The sequence below is a fragment of the Varanus komodoensis genome, unplaced genomic scaffold (genome assembly GCF_004798865.1).
Source record: "Varanus komodoensis strain SLA01 unplaced genomic scaffold, ASM479886v1 scaffold84, whole genome shotgun sequence".
Taxonomy (NCBI): Eukaryota; Metazoa; Chordata; class Lepidosauria; order Squamata; family Varanidae; genus Varanus; species Varanus komodoensis.
In genome coordinates this window covers 1,157,966-1,180,821 of record NW_025336531.1, presented here as the reverse complement: position 1 = coordinate 1,180,821, position 22,856 = coordinate 1,157,966, and the positions used below count along the sequence as shown (strand labels likewise).

General features: G+C 44.9%; 1 protein-coding gene across 1 annotated transcript; it reads left to right on the top strand.

Annotated features, from left to right (window-relative positions):
* The first annotated feature begins 2,181 nt into the window (after window positions 1-2,181).
* On the top strand, window positions 2,182-14,601 carry CHMP6 (charged multivesicular body protein 6). Its single transcript, XM_044456424.1, has 8 exons — window positions 2,182-2,301; window positions 4,678-4,787; window positions 6,949-7,036; window positions 7,946-8,032; window positions 8,132-8,197; window positions 10,878-10,958; window positions 12,024-12,078; window positions 14,318-14,601. The coding sequence occupies exons 1-8, from the start codon at window positions 2,239-2,241 to the stop codon at window positions 14,368-14,370; spliced, it is 603 nt and encodes a 200-aa protein (XP_044312359.1). The 5' UTR covers window positions 2,182-2,238; the 3' UTR covers window positions 14,371-14,601.
* Window positions 14,602-22,856: the final 8,255 nt, after the last annotated feature.

The following is a 22,856-nucleotide window of genomic DNA, read 5'->3' as shown; positions in this document are numbered from 1 at the left end:
CATCACCTTATGAAGGCATTGTACCTCACAAAGCAGTTTAAGATCTCAATGAAGACAGATTGGCTCCGTTTGCATTTTAAGCCTAGACAGGCTTAGATCTCCTTGCTTAGTTCAAATTTCACACAGCAACCACCCTGGGAGGTGGACTGGGCCGAGAGTAAGTGCCTGACCCGAAGTCATCCTGTGAGCGTCATGACTGAGTGGGAGTAGGACCCAGATCTCCCAGGCCCCCAGTCCAACACTCGGCAGTGGACTATACTACAAAACCAAAATATTCTCCTACTAACTACGAATAAGCTGCTGTTTTCTCTTGCAATCGGTCACAAGGCTCCCCGGGCTGGAGCGACTCATCATAAGGGACAGGAGGAGCGCGGGCAGGACGAAGGAAAGAGTAAAGGCGACAACAACCCCGGAAGGCATTTTACAATAAACGATTTGAAGCGCTGGGCGACATTAAAAAAAAAAAGCCGTTTAAGCCACTATTAAGCAGAGCTGACAGATGACAAACCGGGAACAGCGTCTAGGCGGCGTGGGAAGCACCAGCTGTTCTCGCCCAAACCTGGAAGCAACACTCGCCGCTTTCCTATTGGTTGCTTTTTCTGTCAGTTTCGCGACTAGTCCTCCCTCCTTCCCGCGAACGCCTCCTCCTCTCCCTCCGCTCGGCGGGCCCACGTGTTTTATAAGAAGAAGAGCAAGTTGCGTTGTGGAAGGCGGTGTCCTAGGCATGCTTACAAGAAGAGAATGCGTGCAACGCCCAGCTAATATGAAGTTCTTAGGATTCAGGACTGCGCCCTGAAAACTACGCTTTCTTGCCCCAGTGCAGATGTGAGAAATGCCCATAGAAATTCAGGACAGTAGTGTCACTTTGATCGGCGTGTACAAACAGAAACAAAAAGTTCAAGCATACCCCTGCCAATGTCAGCTGTACGGCAAATACAGTCCATTGTCTCCAGTGCTGTAACTGGGAAAGAAGAGCTTATGACAGTCTAGCCATGCAAGTTGTTCCTTATACCCCTTGGCTCAGAACAAGAAAGCACTGTTGAGTTCATTGAGGAGACTGTCTCACTCAAGCTTGCCAGAAGACTGCAGACTCAGCGTACAATACTGTGTATGTTTGGACACGGGTGGGGGAGATGTCCGGCAACTCCCAACATTGCTGAATATTGGAATGTGGAAAGTCTACTGACATCTAGACACCAGTGACTGGTGAATTAAGTTAGCCTGGAATGCAGCGTCTCAGAAGGGTGAAGCTATTTCAGTTCTCTTTTGTGTTCTGAGCATTATGAGGCTAATACAGACATAACATTGCAAGAGACTGAGTCCTCAGTTTCTCATGTCAAACATGCCATTGTTTCTGACATTTTTTTAAAAAAATGAAGTAGCCATTCTGGCCTGGTCTGTTCTGGCTCGTGCATCATACGCCTTTTTCTGTCTAAACATGTATTGCATTGCACGTTAACATTTTGCAGCTCTGTCAGAGCAGCTTACCAAGATGAGTAGATCGACAAACCCTTTGCCTTCAGGTTTTCAAGTAAAATTTAAGCCATTCAAGGAAAAGTAATAGTGAGGGGCTTACAAGTAAAAGAGTCTGGGTGTCTTAAAGGTTAGAGATGGGTCAGAGGCTAGTTTGGATTTCCAGCCAAATATCCCCCCAGCTCCAACTAATCAAGAGGCCACTAATTTTTTTTTTCCACGTTAAATAAAAGGCATATGAACTCTTTCTCCGCTGCCAGTGTTTGTTTCTGAGTCACCACAGCTACGCTAAAATGATGTCCTTTGATTATCCCGCACCTGAAGTAGGAGGGAAAGAAAGTTTAAGCAAACCGAAGGCTGAGTTTTGTAAACCTACTCCTCTAACCATTAAGACCACACTCCTATGCAACTTAGGTTAGGAAAAAGCGTCCTACAACTCCCAGCATGCCCCAGCCGACTGACTGACTGACTGACTGAAGGGTGTTTGCTGTAGGACGTTTTTTCCCGTCCTAAGTTGCATAGGAGTGCGCCCTGCATGTATGCTAACCCGGAAGCTTTCTTTCCAAAGCAGGTCGGATTGTTCTTCTTTTTCTTATCTCTGTAGCCAGCGGACTGTCGCCTTTGCTCCCTGTGAAGCATGCTTCTTTTGTCTTCGTGTTTCCGCGTTCGCTTTTTAGCTAGGTTAGAGCCTTGGTAGCCGCCGTACTGAAGGAAAGCCTGGGTGGGGCCAATGTAGGCCAGGGCCGCGCGGGCGGGGCCGGGGCGATGGGGAATCTGTTCGGGCGCAAGCGGCGGAGTCGGGTCACCGAGCAAGATAAGGCCGTGCTGGTGAGAGCAAAGAGGGGCTGGGAACCAGGGACGGTGACTGCAGAAGCAGCAGGCTGTGCTAAAGGCTCCTGGTGGCCAGATGGAGCACGGGAGCCTTCCGTCCTGTCACACCTGGGAGCCGCATCCCATCTCACGCTCCGCTATCTAACCTGCCTCTTAATGTTTTATACACGCACACACACTCTTATACTCTTCTGCTTCCTTTAGGGTGAGCAGATGCAAAGCACGGCGGGATTCTCCTATTTTTCGTGTATGAGGAAAGGGGGGAGTCTACTAACTGCAGGCAATTCCTCGTACCAGGGTGGGGTGAAAAGCTGCACCTGTCAGCAAGTATCTTTTTGCGCTACTCTAAAGGAACTCCTTGGTTTGTTTACCTCTCGGTCCCTCTACACTTCTTTCTTTCTCTCTAAAAAGTTCCCCATGCGAACAGGAAATAAGTAGTGCTGTTGCTAGGGCAAGACAGCATTCACTTACTAATTACGTTTACATTCTGCAGTTCCTCCAAGGAATCCAAGGTGGTATACCTAATCCTCCTCCATTTTATCTGCACAATAACTCTGTAAGGTAGGTTAGGTTGAGTATCATTAACTCTTCAAAGTCACTTACCCAATGAGCTTGATGGTCTAGTGGGGATTAGAACTTCAGTTTGCTGAGTCCTTGTCCAACAGTACTTAAAGCAGTAACATAACATATACTACATTGAATGGCAAGCTGGGAGGAACATGGTGAATCTAGGGGGATGAGAATATAAAGCTTTGGAAGCTCTAGGAGTCTTGCCTGGTGAATTCCTAGATCACTGGAGGATCCCTAGATCATGTGGGTGTTTGAAAGCCTGGTCTGAAATTTTAACTTATTCACAAGCAGGCTGTCTGACCTTTTTCAGAATTTGTAAAATGAAAATCTTTTCTTGGTTTGCATTCTAAACAGAGTAAGTTCTGTTGATCTTGGGATGAGTTGCACATTCAGGATTGAGCTGACAGGATAGTGCTGGAGTGTTGGCAGGAACACTGGAAATTGAGGAATGTATTCTGATGAGAGTAAAAAAGGCAGGAAAAAGGAATCCTAAGAGTCACTGAAGTATTTTAAGTAGAATGCAAAATAAATACAGGATATGAGGCACTTGGTTTCCGAACGTTGTATTAAAAGGAGTGCAAAGAGACTTGTCAGTGCAAAGTTTGTCTTTTGCGTTGGACTTTTTTCTAGGACATATCAGAATGATAATAACGTAATATTATTTGCATTATATTAAAAGCATGTTCATTCATGTCAGTGGCCCCTATGAGTTGACTTGTTTACTGTCTTGAAGATTGTGGCCTAGGAATTGTGTGCTATTACTTTCACTTTCAGTTCTTCTGCTTGTTCTGTATACTTAGCTTAGAATTACTGATACTCATACATTCTTGAAATCTTCCCATTGTGAGGTATAGCTCAACTGAATTTTTAAGAACTCTATATTATTCAGCAAAGCATCACACTTCTCTTGGCACTGATGTCTCATCCTGAAGATGGGAAGGACATGAGAACAGGATTAAGTGTGTGCATGAACACGGTGTGTGGCTGTCCCACTGAACTCTTTCCTGCTAGACACAGAAATGCCTAACAGTACAGCTGACTTGTTTTGTTTCTTTAAACTAAAAATGTTGGACTCCAGCTTCCATCAGCCTTAGCCAGCATAGCTAGTGGTCGTAGATGATAGAAACTGGCATCCAATATGTGGAGAATCATAAGATGATTATTAGTTAATAGAAATAGTAATATAAACTCCAAGATACATATTATCATATGTTGGGTATCCATAATGACCCTTCTCTATTATATACATTCATGGATTGTTCTCAATGCAATTCTTTCATAGTATTTCTGTACTCAAGCCTTTTTGTGCCTATGTGATGACCCTGGTTGCCCTTGTCAATTATTTTAAATGATTTATTTTCCTTTTGGCTTGTATTTGAAAGCTTTAATAGAAACTGTGCTATTAATATTGACTCTCAAAACAGAAATACCATTCAAAGCTGGAAACACATTCCTGCTACAGAGCACAACGTTGCTATTTAAACAATCATTATTGAAACCACTGTTACTGCAGGTTTCGATTGAGAACACTTTATTAAGATATTGCCAAATACATACAAAAATCAGTTTGCGTATTTAACATAGGATGTAGTATAGCAGATAGCCAGTAGCATGGAGTTCCTGTTTTCCTTGGCACAGTGTAACTTTCGACTTCATCCGTTGCTCTTGCAACATAGTAGACAAGAGGTTCAGGACTTTTGGATTGGTCTGCCTAAGGGGGAGAAGTTGCTGCGATTTTCCTGTGGTCATAGTCATACAACTTGGTAAAGTACCTTCTGATGGCTTGTTTCTTTTCCCCTCTAGCAACTGAAACAGCAGCGGGACAAATTAAAGCAATATCAGAAAAAGATATCACTACAGCTGGAGCGGGAGAGGGCTTTTGCTCGGCAATTGCTAAAAGATGGCAAGAAAGAGTAAGTCATTTCCAGGCAATGGAGTTTGCATGTTTTCTGTGGTGCTCTTTATTTATGCCTGATTCAGATGCTTAATAGATTCTCAGTGTACTACACCCTAACTGTGCCAGGACACATTTGGGTGGAGAAAGCCTAGGTGATACATTGCAGCCTGCTGGTACAGCCACAGTTAAGTGATGCCAGTGATTGTTGCAACTGAAAAACATGCACACAGAAACTGCCAGTTGAAATCCATGGTCAAACTGGGTCACATGTTTCCTCCCCATAAATAAGTACTCAGGCATAGGTGGGGCATATCATTAGTAACTATTTTAAGGGAACAATCCTATGACCCCTGCACATTTGCCTGGAATTGATATTCCACCTTCGCTCACCTGTCCCCTCACAGCCAGTGTGGAAAGCTTGGAGAGGGATCAAAGGGAGTAGTTTGGTGGGTGGGGCAGACAGGGGCAGCAAGAATACAAGGTATTGCAAAGTTGCCCCACTCTGCTTCCCTTCCCCCTGAAGTGCCTACACTAGACAGCTGAAAATGGCTTCCTAGGAAAAATGCAGATCAGGAGAAGCAAGAAGGTGATGACCATCCTTGCCACTTCTCCTGAGTATCCTGCCCCTGGATACCCATAAAGCCTCTGTGCTTGGGAGCTTAGAGCATCCCAATAGGCTCACATACTAATGTCTGAACCAGTTCTGTTTTGGCTGATGCTTTGTTGCTGATGATGCATTCTGGCTGCTGTGCCATTTGCTGAAGCAAATTTTTTCGTATTTGTCCAGGCCTTGGCATTTTCAGTTAAATGTGGCATGGCTAGAAATGTATCTAACAGTACAATTAGTCATTTTTAAACCACAAATACACCAGATACACATATGCAGTCTGTAACTGAATGGTCAGTGCACAGTACTTTTCCTGCTAAATCTGGATTCAATCCCTACCATCTCCAAGTCGAGACAGGAAAAGTTCCTGTCCGAAACCTTTCGTAACTTCTGCTAGTACTTTTAAACTAGGGCTGGCCAGTCTCTTGGCACTCATGGACACATTTGACATTTTAGAAAACTTTTCCAGGCACCAACACAACTTGCTGTGAGTGTAAACTCTTAGGGGCACCCCTTTTCTCTGGAGTTTCATGTTTCTTGTTTGCCTTAATCATTTTTGATTGTGGACTTTTGTTCTCACCTCTGTTAAAGTCAAAAAATGCCTGAAAGGAGGAGGAAGTCCATCTGCCACCAAGGTCTCTACAGCCCCATGGGTCTTTGGTGAGGGATGGGCTTTGCCCCCTCCCAACCTATTTATCAACAGGGTGCCCCTTCCCCCAGCTCTGTTAAAGTTAAGGAGCAATATCACTCCACTGACATTAACAGAGGCAGGGAGAAGTGGCCTTGTTGGGATACTGTCATGCTGGTAAACCCACAACTGCCGCATTGCTGAGCTGCAGCGTAGACAATAGTGAGATGGGTAGGTCAGTGTTCTGACCACCTGTGTTCCCAAACTCTCTGAGAAGCCTTATGCAAAGCTCCCTTAGTATAAGCAAGTTCAGAACCTAGTTGAAATTTCAAGTTGGGAACAACATTAATGCTAGTGATGTGCTTTATAAAAAGCTAGCTATCAAGGACAAATTCCTTTATGGCATCCTGTTATTTATTTATTTATTAAAAGCTTTTGTTTGCCATCCTATTATACAAGATCTCAGGATGGCTTACAGTATTTAAAAAGACAATTACAACAACAATTTCAATAGAAGAGCTGTGATCCTCTTCTCATTGATGATTCACATAATAAGCAGAAGCATATAACATACCCAGCAGACAAAACGCTCTTATTCAAAATACCAAGAACTGGTTGCTGAAATTGATTATCCTGAACTTTCAATCAAACAAAAGAAGTTCTTCATGTGTTGCAAGATTAGTCATTGCTGTGTGATGCTGCAGTGCCCATGGACTTTCACGGTTTCTTTAAAAGATCAGACAAATGCATAGAGAATTCTGTCTGGCTCTCTCCATCATGCCTTGCTATGTTCTTTCCAGGGCCAGCTTTTTGGCTGCTGCTGGAGAATGCTAGACTAGACTAGATGGATTGTTGGTTAAGACCAACAAGACAGGACAGAAATAACTTTGGTTTAAAGCTTTTAAAGACTGGTTTGCTGCAGCCCATGCCTTTCTTTCCTAGGAAGGCAAAGTTTCTGCTGAAGAAAAAGCGTTACCAAGAACAACTGTTGGACAAAACAGAAAACCAAATTAGCAACTTGGAACGCATGGTATGTGGAAACTGGTGACATCTAGAATTTGTGACTGGCCTTGTTGTTTGCAGACCTTCTAAATTTCTGTATCCTACTAGATTTTGTTTAACTTCCTTTAACTTCTGATGCAATTCAGGGTACACCATGGATGGGGGGGTGGGGGTATTTTTGCTTAGCTCCTGGGTCTATGTAATGTCTTCAGTTTTCCTTATGAGTAAGCTGGCTATTGGCCAAATGTAGCACAAATGTCAGAAACTGAGTCTTCCCATTTTTGCACACCCATCATGGGATGGGGTTGAGTTTTTGTAATCTCCTTTGAAACTCTAGTTTTATTTATTTATTAAAACATTTTGTTTTGTGTCCATTCGATGCTCTTTGGACTGACACCTGTTCCAGCCACCTTCAACTCAACTATCTGGCATTAGAGGAGAGGGTAATAGGTACATGCATGTGATAACATTTGTCTGTTGGGGCAGGGGAAGCAGAGCTACTGAAATAAGATAAGACACCTATGGTGTTATTTACGCAGGTGGTATACACACTGTATGCAGTGCATAGAGGATCTTCATAATAAAAAGAGGCATATATCTAAGGATTCAGACAGCCAGAATCCCCTTGCACTGGCTGTTGCCACTAATGGCTATTTCTGCCGGGTGGTAGTCAAGGGAGAATGATCTGGCTCAGGCAGTACAGCCACTGCAGTGTTGTGCAGAAGACAGTAGTGTGCCACTGTTTCCACGTTAGCTGCATAGATGCACACTCCGCCTTGGGCAGACCTGTTTTTCAGCACTTTCCTCAGTTGTTACTAAGGTGGCGGGTAAGAAATGAGATACACACCCTGCACTGGCAGCAGCCAGCTGCCTGTCTTAATCCCTACTGTTGGAGTACAACATGCCATCACCCCTCTTCTGAATTCTTTTCCCTAAGGTCCAGGACATTGAATTTGCACAGATTGAGATGAAAGTGATTGAGGGACTCAAAATCGGCAATGAGTGTTTAAATAAGATGCACCAGGTGAGTATGAGCAAGGTGCTTGGACTATTTTAGACTGGACATTGGGGTTCCTGCATCTATTCTGACCAGGCTATGAATCATGGGCTTTTCTTTCTGTAGGTTATGTCAATAGAAGAAGTGGAGAGAATCATGGATGAAACCCAAGAAGCTGTTGAGTACCAGAGGGTATGTATTGCCCTGACATGTTATCCTGAAAGTCCCCTAACCAATACATATTTCTTTTCTTAATGTGTGTCCCACTCTTCCGCCTAGGCAGATGGTTAAGGTGTTTCTGAGGTGCCACTTAATTTAACTTAATAATGAGGTCTAGGGACCCATTTTGCTTTCACATGTAGCATGCAAATTTATAATAGATCATTTCTCAGTACTGAAGCTGAGATTAAACTAGAGAACCATGCACCTAAAACAGGCCTGAACTTATCCTGGCCTGAATCATGTCAAGGGCATCTTGTCTGAGGCAGCTCAGGATTTCATGGCCTCCGTGACCACCATCGGACTGTCCCAACATGATCTCAGCCTGACACATATAATGGCCACGCACTAGACTTGGCTTCTTTTGGCTGGACATGAGGATGGTGCTCTGAGTGTGAAGATTTTGATTTCGCCTCCTTGTCATGGCCAGATCACTGCCTGTTGAGATTCAGGCTGACAACAGCTTTCCTCCTCTGTGGGGCCCACCCTTATTCAGATGGCCCATGCCTGGAAGCTAATGGATCCAGAGGGTTTCCAGGGGGTTCCGGGGGCATTTCTGGTTGGTACAAATGGTGCACCAGTCATAGTTCTGGTTGAAGTCCTCATCACAGAGAAGACCCTAGAAGGTGACACGATTGCCCCTGAGTGCCCTCTCTGTTGTAGATCTCACACTATTCGGTGGTACACCCTGGATTGAATAGGGATGGAGATGGCTTGAGTATAGGTGGAAGTAATATTCTATTGGGTGCAGTTGAACTCTAGTGTGTGCCTATAATCAGGCATATTTAGAGGCAGTGAGGGAGGCAAGGAAGAATCTCGCAGCCTCCACTCTTTAATCTGCTGCCCAAGAAAGCTTTTTAGGTTATCTAGGGCCTATTCCATGCGGGGCATAAAAACATCTTAGACCCATCTGAGGTCTGCAGTAATATATTTGCAGGGCACTTCCAGCTGGGGCTTAGATTTCAGAGTTACAGCAGTTGAATCAAGTGAGGTACCCAGGGCACAGGCTGGCACAGGTTTGGATAAGCGTCTGTTAGTACAGCTTGGGGATATTGAGAAGGTGCTTGGGCAGAATTGTGCAACCACCTATATGCTGGTTTCTTCTCCCTCCTCACTTATAAAAGTCAACGAGGGAGAGAACACCTGCCTGGGCCAAAGAGGTGATTAATGCTTCCTTGCAAAAGGGAGTGGTCCTATGCTGCCTAAAAGAGGTGGTGGTGAGAACACTCCTGAAGAAATCCACCCTTGCCCCAAGACCTTAATAATGTTAGGCCAGTAGCAAATGTTCCTTTCCTGGTAAGGTTCTTGAGCAGGTGGTGGCCAGTCATCCATGGTGTCCTTCTGGGGCAGCTCTCTGAGTTGGGATGCTCTGTGTTGCCATGGTTCTGCTTCTACTTGCAGGGCCGTTTCCAGAAGGTGGGGCTTGGGGAATATTGCTCAACCGCAAGGATTCTCCTGCATGGCGATTTTCATTTGTTCTGTTCCCTATCGTTTTCAACATCTGCACGAAACCACTGAGTCTGTTCATCTGGAATTGGAGTGCATTGCCATTGGTACACCAGTGACAGACAGCTCTATTTTTCCTTTTCATCTCCACCAGGCAAAGCTATGGATGTGCTTCACTAATGCCTGGCTGCACCAATGCACTGGATGAGGGCTAACATTGAAAAGACTGAGTTGCTGTTAGCTGGCAGTTCCTCTGACCAGATAAAGGATGTTGAACCTGTTCTGGATGGGGTTGCACTTCTTTTGAAGCAGCAGGTTCATAGCTTGTGGAACCATCTGAAGCTCAGGTGGCATTCGTGGAATGGAGTACCTTCTACCAGCTTTGACTGGTGGCCCAGCTATGACCCTGTCTGAACAGGATAGACTAGTTTCAGCAATGTGTGCTCTGGTAGTCTCTACATTAGATTACTGCAGTATACTCTACATGGGTCTGTACTTGAAAACTGTTCAGAACCTGCAGCTGGTACAAGATGGGGCAGCCAAATTAATAACTGGGACTTGCAGGTCTGAACATATAAGACCAGTTCTAGCCCAGTTGCATTGGCTGCCTGTGTGCTTCCAAGCCCAATTCAAGGTCCCATTTTGAACTTGTAAAGCCTTACACAGCCGCAATACCTGATGGAACACTTCTCCCAGCGATAAAATCTACCCAGAAACTAAATTCAACAACTGGGGCTGTCCTCCAAGAGCCGATTCCAAGAAAGACTTGGCGGCTCAAAGGGCAGCAATAGGAGGGATTCTCTGAGGTGTCCACCCAAAAATGGAATGTCCCGGGGCCCACCTAGCAGCATCCTCATCATGTTTTTTGGTGCCAGGTTAAGATGGCCCTTTATGCCAAGGCTTTTAAAGATATACATGGTTATTCTTGAAGCAATTACCCATCCTAAGTGTTTTTGTTATATGTTGTTTTAGTTGCTTTTTAAATCATTTTACAATGTTTGTATTTTGAAAAGAACTTACAATTGGGCTTTTTAATTATTGTTATAAAGTGCCCAGAGAGCTTCAATTATAAGGCAGTATAGAAATGAAAAACACGAATGAATAACTAAATCATGAGACTGTTGTAGAATGAAGAAGGAAGCTGAATTCTTGAGGATTTTGATACAGTTCTGGCAGCCACTGACCCATCTGCCCCTTTTTCTTGCAGCAAATCGATGAGATGCTGGCTGGCAGCTTTACTGTAGAGGATGAAGATGCCATCTTAGCTGAATTAGAGGCCATCACTCATGTAAGTGTTAATTAGTGTCCTTAGTAATTGGTTCTTAAGCTTCATTTTGAAGTGGGAATTTTGCATCCATTGGGGGGATTTTCTATTCTGTACGGTTAGCATATTCCAAAGAGGTTCTAATTATAGGTGTCTGCATTTGTTTTTGAAACCTGAAAGCAGTCAGACACATCCTGATGTGTGCATATAAAAAAGACAGCGGTGGGGTAGAATCTCAGCTGTCAAACATGAAGAAAATACAAGGTAGAAAAACCCAGCATGACATAAACCTCAGCAGCCCAACACTTAAACAATTCCCTGTTTTTCCCATATCCACCTCTGGTTTAGAATTAGGGAGCACTTCGTGGCTTGTCCCTGACCTCATGCACAAGTCCAGGACCAAGTCATGGATAAAGAGAGGCAAAAGCCCTTGGCAACTGTAGTGCTTGCCTTGGCTGACAAGGGCAGCCAGAAATAGACAGTCATCTGAGTAGGATGGTGTCAGCTGGTGACCTGCTACAGCAGGGGTTTGAACTCGATGGGCTCCCTGGCCCCTTCCCGCTCTACTATTCTATGATTCTGTGAAATGGTTTATCTCTGCTGTCAGATGTCACCACATATCTGTTGATGATCATTAAGAGTTTGTAGATATTAACTAGACCAATGTTGGGTAACTTGTGGTCTTCCAGATGCTTTGGTTTACAACTCCCATCAGTTCTAGCCAGCATAGGAAATAGGCCTGATGGTGTTTGTAGACTAAAACATCGGAAGAGTCAAAAGTTGCCTGCTGTGAACTAGATGACTCCATGACACTCGGCCGGCCGGACCCACACAGGGGAGTGCCTGTGGGCTTTCACTGCTGCACTGCCCACATGATTAGTCAGAGTAGCAAACCAAGGAAGCCAGTGCTGCAAATGTCTTGTTGCCACCCTTGAAGCGAGGATCTATAGCTCAGAGGCATCTCAGCTTTGAAGTGCTGGGGAGAGAGAGCAGTGATTCTGCTCTTTCCTGTGCATTTGAAAATCCTAGTGTAAAGTTGTTCGTCATCAACAGCATATTTGCTTTATGTTGTGCTTTCTCTTTTTTCAGGAACAGATAGACCTTCCAGAGGTTCCCTCAGAGCCCCTCCCAGAAAAGATTCCAGGTAGCTTATCTGTTTCTTTCCCTTCCCCTCAATATTTCCATTGTATATGGGATGGATGTAGGAAGTTCTTACTTAAGTTTGTTTGAAATATGTCACATGGCAGGTTGGTTGTTTCTGTCCAAGTGGCAAGTCTACACAACACATTTTGAGCATCTCTGAGAATGTTTAACAGTCACTCCAAAAGTTTACTGTGTGTCTTGTGATGCAGCCTTGTTAATAATCTAATGTGCTTGGCATTTATACAGTGCTTTAGAACATTTAAAGCCCCACCCCCATCATCCTTATTATCTGGTTGTAGCCCTCCCTTGCAATAACCTGATGTGGTAGGTCAGTATTAGCCCCTACTTGCAGTTGGGAAGCACTGGGGTTGAGAGTCCACCAAGTGAGTTTGCAGTAGAGGTGAGATTGAACTATCCACTTCCATATCTCTCAGCCATTGCTCTAAATCTTACTGGAATGGGGTAACTTTAATACATGGTTAATTTTCATTTATTCACTCATTTGCATCTAATATTTTAAGCAAAGCACAGGACATTATGAACAGCCATTGGGTATCTTTTTACAGTGCTCAGATAACCTCTCTCCACCAAATTCTCCATTGACATGAGGGTCCCAAATACAGTGTTAAACAAATCGTTCCACCAAAAACTCAATCGACTTCTAATATCCCTCTTACAGAGGGATTCTCTAGTTCCTAGACGGCATCTAAGGGGTCAGAGGATGCATCATATTCTTGGCTCCATGGCTGGGGAAAGGTTCCAGTCTTGGAGCTGGGGATCTGCACTCAGATTCCCCTCACTTCCTGGTAGCTGGCATGGAAAGAATCATATGGACTGTTTCCCCAAAGTCACAGGAATGAAGCAATAAAGAGGGAATTTCGAGGGAATGCAGGAAAACTGGATCCCCTGACATACGAGTTATCCTGGTTTTGCTGCAGCCTGCTTCCCTCCCCTTCTGGAGCGCTGCAGCTAGATGGCTGAAATGAGCCATTTCGCTAAGATGCAGGGTGGGAGGAGTGCGAAGGTAAAGGTCACCTCTGTGTTTCTTTTGCCATGTGTGGGAGACCGGTAATCCTTTGTGTTTGGAAATTTATTCGAATCTCCATTGGATTGTACTCTTAGTCATGCAATAGCTGTTTCATTTTAAAAGCAAACTCTGGCATGTAAAAGGGGGTGGGTAGCGGAGCGAGGAGGCATAGAAAATGGGGATAGGAGGGTAGAAAGTACACTTGGAAATCCTGGGCACAGGATTTCAGCTATAAGTATTAGATTACAGGGTCTTGCTCTGGCTTCTGACATTTTTAGTAAGTTCGTCTGTAGGAAGTAGGCCTAGAATGTTGTGCCCTTAAAAATATTTATGTTGATAGCACTTAAGTTTAGCAGAAAGAGGCACCCCTTTGGCACCCACTCAGCAGCTGACTAGTCATACAAATGGCTGAGCTTCTTAACAACGGAGTCAACAAAAGCTTCCTTTTACTTGCTACAGCACTGCGTGCTGTGAAGCCTTTAGAGCTTTCAGTCTGACTCCTCCATTTTTCCTTGGAAGCTTGGATGGTCACCTACAGGTGCCAGCATTTTCATGATGGGGAGATTTCCCCAAATGAAATGGAACTTGCGGTTGTTTTGGAGTAAGGAAGAAGAATAGGCTTTAAACATACATCTTTCTCCTGCAGTAGTTTTATCCTCTTTTGCCTGCTGCAGAATCTCTTGCCACTGCCTCTCTATTCACAAGAATACTAGTGAGAGTTGCAGTATGGCCTGTTGCTGGCTGTGAACATCACCATACGGATCTACCGTGTCTCTCTCCTTATGGAGAGTATTGCTTGTCAGCTGGAGAGTAAAGCCCTGATGCTCTTCTGCCCAGACTTGGTTTCTTCAGTGAGATTTGAGAACTTCTGTTGGTGGTGCTTTCTTCGAGTGTTACCTCATTTGTTACTGTCCCCAGTAGGTAAGGGCATTGAACTGTATGAAGGCAGCACCAGGAACATTTTCCTGCTTTGTCACAACCACACAGTCACTCCAGAACATTTCAAAAGGAAAATCAATCTTTTCTCAGAATGGGGACCAACCAACAGGCGTCTGCTTGGCCAGGACGCATGTAGGAGCAGGTAGCAAAGTTGCCTGTGACCTGGAGAGCTGGGTGCAATCCTTAAACCTTTGGTCTGAATTTGGTTAGTTCTGACCCCATTATAAAGAGTTAACTCCTCCCGCTTGATGTATCTTTTTCCTTTTCTTCACAGAAATATCACCAGTCAGAGTCAAACCAAAGCCAGAACTGGTGGCCGCATCTTAACTCCACTCCCCGGGGCATCCTGGCACCTAGCAAGGAATCCTGGAATCCGACCATGCCGGGTGTGCAAGAGATCTCTGTCTTTTCCTGTTGGCAGTAAACAGCCATGCTGGAGCAGGTTTCCTGCACAGAATGGAAACTGTAACTGGTTAATGTTCCCATATCAAGATTATTTTGTAGCGTGCACACGCCTCCTTTTTGTAACTTAAACTGGATTAAATAGTGACTCTCAAACCCTTCAAGCCAAATGCTTTCTACAGACCAGATTTCAACTGCAGACCTGCCTCAGATGCCCACACAGCCTCTTCGTAGCTTGGCTAAGGCCCCTGTTGGCCTTTTCAACTTGTAGGCACTGTGAAGAGTTACAGGCTTTCTGCTGCACTGAGGAACAGACCGCTGGGGACTCTCTTGGCCTTCCTCTCAACTTGCCTCTCTTCAGTTCTCTGGTTTTCTTGAATCAGTTTTCTTTACAGACATGGAATTCCTGAACGTTGCCTGGTCCCACCGTTTAGATATGTTAGCTCAATGCTGCGATGGGAGCCTGGCTTCCATTGCGAGCAACATCTATTTGTGCTAGCCTGCTAGTATAGATAAAAGATGACGACCCCGTATTCACTGTGCTCTCAAGATGAGCACACTTATATAGTTCTATGCACTGGGGAGTAATGCAGAGCTACTGGACTCGATCTCTAGAAAATAAAAGGCCTACTTCCTGCTGAGATAGGAGTCTCAAGTGCGTGCTAAGGAATCATGGTTAAGCTCCCACATACGCCCTACTTTTTCTTCTTATCCATGGCACAGGGCTGCTGAACAGAGTTCGGCTTCTGGATGCTTCTCCAAGGGAGGGGTCTTTGGTAGATGGAAAGCAGCTTCTTGATTACCTTTGCTCTTCCCAGCCTATCACATTTGACCGTTGGGCTGATAGAGAAAGTATAACACCTTTTCAGTGGCAGGGATCTGCCTAGGGTTTTTGCTTTGTTCTTACAATAGATGGAAAAGTCAGGAATACATGGAGCTGGGGTCGCCCCACATGGGATTATATATAATTTTCCTCTTAAAGAAGACATTCTGTGTGTGCGCGCACATTTGTGTCTGATGCCCCCCCCCACTGCCGCCGCCGCCAAAGAGATAGAAAGGGCTGGATCCCAGTTACCTCTGTGGTGTCATTGCCTTACAGGATTTACTGAAAATTTGACCTGAGATCATGTGGCTTCAGGAGCCTTAAGCTTTATCATGAGCTGCCTCTACAGTTGCTATCCATCTGTCCATCTTTGGTGGTCTGCACTGAGCACCACTTTTGCCTCTGTAGGGCAGCACTATCCAACCCACTGAAGTGGCTCAGCCTTCATTTGCGGCTGGGCAGTTGAATATGTTGATGCAAGACTGGTTTTTCGATCTACAGCAGTAGTAGAGGTCCCTACTAGCTGCGCTCTTGCTTTCTGGGGTCAGCAGTTAATAGCTGAAAAATACTTCTTGTGTTTAACCCTTTTTCTACCCCACACCCCCAAACCTTGTTAGATTATGGAACTGTAGCTTGATGCTCTTACAAAACATGAGAGGTAGCTCTACGGGAATTGGGCATCAGAGAACGTGGTCCTTTTCTAGTTGGTTTTTCAGTTTTTTTCTGCTGGAAGTGACCTTGGATGTTTGATCCTCAAAAGTCCACAGTGGGCATTTTTCTTCTATCCAGTGGGGCCCTATAATAAGGCGGGTTCTTAATGCCACGATTGGGCCTTTCTCCCCCTCAGATAGCATCAGGAAGGTCAAGCACTGAATTGGAGAGATCTTCCTTGAGTTGATGGTTCACACTTGAAACTCCTTTTCTGTAATGCACTTGCATGCCAGATTGGAATCATTCAACTACCCTTCACATCTGAGAGCAAAGCAAGCTATGGAAGTATGTTGTGGTTTCTTAAAGTTAAGTTTGCTTGTGGCCAGAACTGACTGGTACTGCTGTTTTTGCTTTGTTCACCAGGGGGCAGCCCTGTCCTTAACCTGTTCATCAGTGAGGCCGTGAATGAACATTTTCCCCTTCTGTCTTATCCTTTTAGTTGTTCTGGGTTAGTTGCATTGACTTTTATTTTATTTTAAATTTTTGGAGCAAATGGAATGGTGCATTGGAACGAGCATGAGTCCTTTTCCATTGGTGTCATGAGTATTATACAGACATTCAGCTCTCTTACGGGAGGTATTAAGTGAGCTCTGTTGGGCTCAGAGTTAATGCAGCTCAGTGCCTGGGGAGTAGGTAGAAACATGTTTCTTCTTTTGCTGCCCATAAGAACAGGAAAAAAGAGCTAGTGAAAATCAGACTTCTACCAACCCCATGGAAGGCAGCAGTGTGCATGTGTAAAATGGCCTTGGAAAGCAACCATGGAGCTAACAAAATTGCTTTTCTCTGCGGTTTCCCAGTTGGTGCCCTCTCTGGTTGAAGTCAGTTGGAATTGGAGCTGTCATCCTGAATCCATAAAGGCCCCAAACTCTCCTCTCGCTGTGTGTGAATACAATATTTACGTTTCTTGGCTGAATCCTTCACAGCTTCTCAAATAGCAAAGGCAGAAACTGTGTAGGTAGCTACAATAAAATGTTTCTAATGCCTTTGTCTTCTACTGTCTAGTCACATATCTTGGGACCTGAAGCACTTGGAGTGTGGGGTGGAGATGATGGCTCCTGGGGATTGTTCTTGCTCTGGAAAGACACCTCGGGAAGAAAAGCTCTTTCCAAAAGATTTGCTTCAGCAGAGAACAGACGTTGCAGTGAATGGCACTCAGCAACTGTAGAATGTATGCCAGGGGTACTAATTATGAAGCAGCTGCATTATTGTTCTGTGATGGGGTTGGGCAGAATACACTCCATGGCCAACCTTGATGGCTCCCTGTATGGCCTATGGAGACATGGGACTGCTGAACTGTGAAGGTGGGCTGGGGAATGCTGTTCTTGCAGTCCTGCCAGTGAAAGCTGTTCTTGGTATGGCTCGTAGTGGTGGACAAATGGGTCTCACTGGCGATTGCTGGGGGCAGGCTAAGAGAAAAGCCCCTCTTCACACTCCCAGCAAAGGCCTGGAAGGCAAGCAGGAGTGTAGGTGCAGCTCTTCATGCATGTAGAAAGACTGAACTCATTTCAGTTTCAGTATTCAAAATAAATTATTGGGCCCAGGATTCTTTAGTTCCAAGTGTCTTGTCTTCTGCAGCAGGCTTTGGTAGGCGGTTCTTGGGGTTTTAGAAGAAAACAAAACCAGTAAACCAGTTAGCATGATACAAGCACCAGTGGCTTTTTTCAAAGTGGAAGGTAGGCCAGAGAGCAATGTGACAGCCTGCAGAGTGGCTTCTCTGTGGTGAGCATGTTTCTTGCGGAGTACAGGGAGGGGTGCTCGCTCGTGTTCACTTGTGCTTTGCTCTCTTGGCTTGAAAGCTCACTCTTCCTACTCAAAGGAGTTGTTCTCCACACAGAGCATTCCCCAGCAACTGGCAATCTCAGCACAGAAAACAAAGCAGGTTTAGTTTTCTCTAATGTATCCCTAGGAATAAATTATTTGGAAGCACTGGTTATGCGAGTGCTGATGTCTTTAAATGGAGCATTACTCTGTAGTTGTCTCTGCTTGACACCGGCTTGGTATGCAAGCTACCTTGTCTTGAGGGAGGTCCTGCCTTTTCAGCTTGGGTGTGAGTGAACATCTTTCCTCCCAAGCCAGTCGTTGCGTGTAATGTACACACATCTTCCTATGGAGGAGTAGCTTCTGTCTTTCCTTTTTTTAAATGGGGGCTTTTGTAACTGCTTGGCCCTGATGTGGTTTTTATGCCAACCTTATGGAGTCCTGGGCTGCAGAGAGGAGGAGCTTGCTCAGATATTGGCCAAATCACCTGTTTCTGGGGCAAAATCAGAATGGGTCTTCTGAATTTTTCTATAGATACTTTACCTAAGTCTTCCAGCTCTGCATGGTTCTGCTTTGCAGCATTCAGCTATCTGTGATAACGGACAAAGGGGATGATACTGAGCATGTTGGAGAAGGTGTGTGTCCCACGGATGTTTCCCAGAGAAGTGGCAGCTTACACTGAAGGACAGCTGAGATGGTTTTCCCTTGAAACCGGCAGAGATTCTGTCCACCTGGTAGCCTGACATTTTCAGTGGTAGACCAGAGCTTGCAAACTTGACAGAGCAAATTGTTAGTCCAGTCTATGAATTCTAAGGCAACTTACGAAGGAAGGATCTTAGCAATAGCCAAGCTGTACTCCAGCCCTAACCTTTTCCTCAGTTTCTGGTCATCCAGTGGGGGTTCCTCAGTGGTATTACAAGGCATCTGGCCAGAAGGTTGGCAACTTCAGGGTTTATAGTTCACATCCCCAGCTTGCATTTTCCAATGTGCTGAAAGGGAAATTCAGGAGGATTCCCATGTCAGGAGGTTATAATGTAGGCTGCATTTCACTCGAAATATTAACGAACCTTGAATGCTTTTCAGTGGCATATTCTAATGAATGAAACAAGAACCAGGTTTAGCAGTCAAACTCCATAGGAGGTGGGAAGCATGTTTCATCAAAGGCATGTTTAGCTGCCTCTTGGGTATAGATATGAGTAAGCTCTTCCGGGAGAGGAATACTGTAACAGTGCTGTTTATTCCTGATGCTGTTTGCAAGACTTAATACTTGGAGCAGGGCCTCTCCTGGTAACCTTAACAGAGAAAAGCACTCTGTAATGCAAGGGACATATGATCCAGATTGTTTGTGGCTTTAGAGGTTAAAAATGGCCACTAGAAGTAAACATTCAAAGCAAATACCGCAAAACAGTTGTGGCCCACTTATTTTGGGCAATTGTAGGGTAAAACATCTGGAAGGCCACAGCTGCCATGTCCTTCATCATCAGTTATGCTGACTAGGATTGATGGGAGTTGTAGGCCAAAGCATCTGAAAAGCACAGGTTGTTCACCTTTGACTTACAGGGTCCCTTACCAATTGAGAGATAGGCTGTTGCCTTTTGGATTCTTTAAGGACATCCCCATAAAGTACGTTACAAAATTATCAGCACTTGGTGCTTAAGACCTCTTCTGTAGCCATACTTCTTGTCACCTGATTAAATCCTATATTTTGGGTCCCGGTTCCTTATTGGGAATTGGGAGCCTGTGCAGACAAGACAGGAAGTGGTGGAGAGCATCTGCATTCCCAGATGGATTGCCTTATCTTGCTGGCCCGGCATCTGGATTGCACCTCCGGCTGTTCTGTTTTTTCTCACATAGCCTCCAGCCCAGGGCTGAGGCCATCATTCCTGAATCTAAAGAGCACTGCCAGCAAGTGGAGGACACCTTTCTCTTAGTCTTTTGGATGGTCTCAGGAACTTATAACAGAAGGGGAAGCCTTTACCCCTTCGTAAGAGACATGTCAGAGGTCTGAGAAGCAGCTATCCGCCATCCCAGTCACAACTTTCTCCATAACTGGAGGGAGGATGATTTTCCATAACTTGATTAATTGAGCCCCATCATTAAAAGGGCTGGTTGCACTGGGTATACACTGAAAACTCAGCAGCACTGTGTCAATCCGGAGTATCTGTTGCACCCATCTCTCCAAGTCCAGTTGCAGTTTCTGGACTATAACAGAAAGGGATTGTTGTAGGAAAGCAGCTGCACGGTTGAGCACTTACATTTGCATTGTTCAGCTTCGCGTCCCGTGCACTGTATTCTGTTGCTACCTCGGCACCCAAATTAGCTATCCTTATTTAAAAAGCATGACTGCAGAACACAAAACAAAAGGCACCTCCCCTACCAAGTACGCAAACAGTGTACGCCGTCCCCATCTTCCCAAGGTATCCCTGGAGAGCTATTTAGCAATGTGTGGTTCAGCATTTACTGGATTTATAAGCCAATTTAAAATACAAGGTGTGAGGGAGCCTTCAAGGGACTGATACTCCCATCCATCTTATGGATCCTTTTCTTTCTTAACCCTGCTGCCACCATTTACTCTAATTCAGTGAAAATGCCACATCCAGTTCCATTCTGGTTTCTCTCAATCCTGTCTGATAGAAGGCCTAAAAAAGAGCTTGCCATTTGTCTCAGAGGTTCTGTATTTAAGTTCACCCTTCATCCTAAAGATTTCAAACAGGTAATTTTATTCCCCAGAAGGATAAACATGGATTAAAATGCAATGAAATGAGATGAAATTATATTATGGAAATAATCCAGTCTTACACAGGTTTAGCCCACATCTCCAAAAGTCAGCCCTAAAGGGATCAGTCTTACAGTGCTCCCAAAAGATGGCTAGTCTTTAACCTGTGTATGCTTCCAAGTCAGAGAAGGGCACCTTATAGGCCAAAACGTTTGGAAAGCCAGTTTCCATCAGCCATAATAAACACAGTGAAAGCTAAGGCATGATGGGAGTTTTATTTATTTAATTGACTTATAGCCCACCTTTTTCTTACAAAGAACTCAAAGTGGCTTATGTCATTCTCCTGCTGCTTTCAGTCTTCTCCCCACAACAACAACCCTGTGAGGTAGGTTGGGCTGAGAGCCTGTGACTGGCCCAAAGTCACCCAGCTGGTTCCATGGCCGAACGGGGACTAGAACCCAGGTCGTCTGAGTCCCAGTCCCATGCTCTTAACCACTACACAGCACTTGCCAAGACACTGAAAGTTGCCCACCCCATTCTAAAGGGAGGAAGTCTTGTAACTGGATAGCAGTAACCTCTCTAGACAAGCCCTTGCTTGTTGAACTTGCTGCACAGATCAGATTAAGAGCAGAGCCAGGCTTGCCATGAAGTGGTGTAAGAGCAGTGTTGGGCCATAGATTCCAGAGGGGTGCCATTTTTGCTCCCAGTTTTGCTCTCCATATAGTTTTTGTTTCATGGAGAGAAAGGGAGCCATTTTCATACCCTCCAATATTTCACAGGTGAAAATAGGGATATACAGTACCCATTTTTCATACAATGTTTTGCTATCTGCCCCTCCTGTTCCATCCACAAGGGTACGTAGCTGCAGGCTTCATTAATGACTTGCCCTATAGACAGACCTCTCAGTGCAATGTACATAATATAAACAATAATGTGCATTTAAAATACTGTTTTTAAAGCAACAAAAATTCAGTATATCCACCTACCTACCTACCTATCATATAATTTATAAGAGATAAAGCAGCTAAGCTATTAATTTAAAATGCAGTATTAAACATATAAAAATTAAGCAGCGGCTTAAAATATTTTAAAATACTTTGGTTTACTGTCTGCATTTTGAATACTCTGCCATTCCGTATCTCCCACTGTTTTACAAGCCAAAAGGGGTTTCTCTAAAAATACACTAGAACTGTGTAATTGTCCTGCAATACAATATCAGCAGCTCAAAATATACTTAGCAGCAGTAGTGGGCGAATAAGTAGGCTATGCACCGCATGGGGCCCTGGTGCTCATGCCCATCAGCTGGTGCGAGGAATAATCTGTTTCGCCATCCCCAAGCGCTGCGTCACCTAGAGGGACTTGAACTTCGAGTCAGAAGGGACTTGAACTCCAGAATGACCAGACTTCTTCAGCCTGGTACCCTTCATTTCAGACCAGTGGTTTTCAACCTTTCCACAGCTGGGGACCGACGAAAACAGAAAAACCACCTCGGGGACCGCTGAGGCAGAAACAGAAAGCACCATACACCTAATACTGTATTATGTGTCTTAGTTTCCAAACACAATACCAACAAAAATGAAAATTAAAAAATGCTGACTAAAGAACCAAATCCCAGAATCAGTGCAGCGTGGATCCCACCAAGCCGTCTCTCCCCTCCTTGGCCCCCCCCCCAGTGGCACCAGTGCACCCCCCACAAATGCAATGCCGACCGAGGAAGAGGTGGTGGAGCACAGCCAGCCCCTGCACCAGTTCGCAGCAGGTGGGATGTGCCCCCACCCCCCATGGACTGGGAGGAAACCTCCTGCGAACCAGTGGCTGAAAACCACCGTTTCGGAGAACAGCTTCCATCTGGAGTGCACCAGGTTGGGGAAGGCTGCACTGCACAGTGTTAGTAAGGCATCTCCCAAGAGGCCAAAACGGGGGTAAGGATTCACCAGATACTGCAAAATTAGTTGCACTACTTGTAAAGACAGTCTTGCAAATAAGTCCACAAAAGTGACTTGCCTGCAAACTATTTTATTAGCTTCTGGGGAGTCGGAGAGGTCTAGAGGTGGACTGATCTGTATCTCCTGCAGCAACAGCCTTATTTCTAGGCTGGACTTCCACCACTCCCATGAGCCCCACTCCTGGTTGCCTGGCCCTACCAGGCTAGCACTCAAAGCAGGTGGGGAAATGTGTGGCTCTCTGAATGTTGTGCAGCAACTCAGCACTAGTCATCATAGACAATAGTGGGAGTGATGGGAGTTGTAGTCCAACATCATCTGAGGCCACATATTCTTCAATAAATAAAATAAATACATCCTGGCTTAAATTCAAGGCTGCTTTAACAGGCTACTCTCATGGGAGCCCTGAAGAAATTTAGGCTCCCTCCAGATGTGGCTTTTATTGCACCCTGCCTCAGAA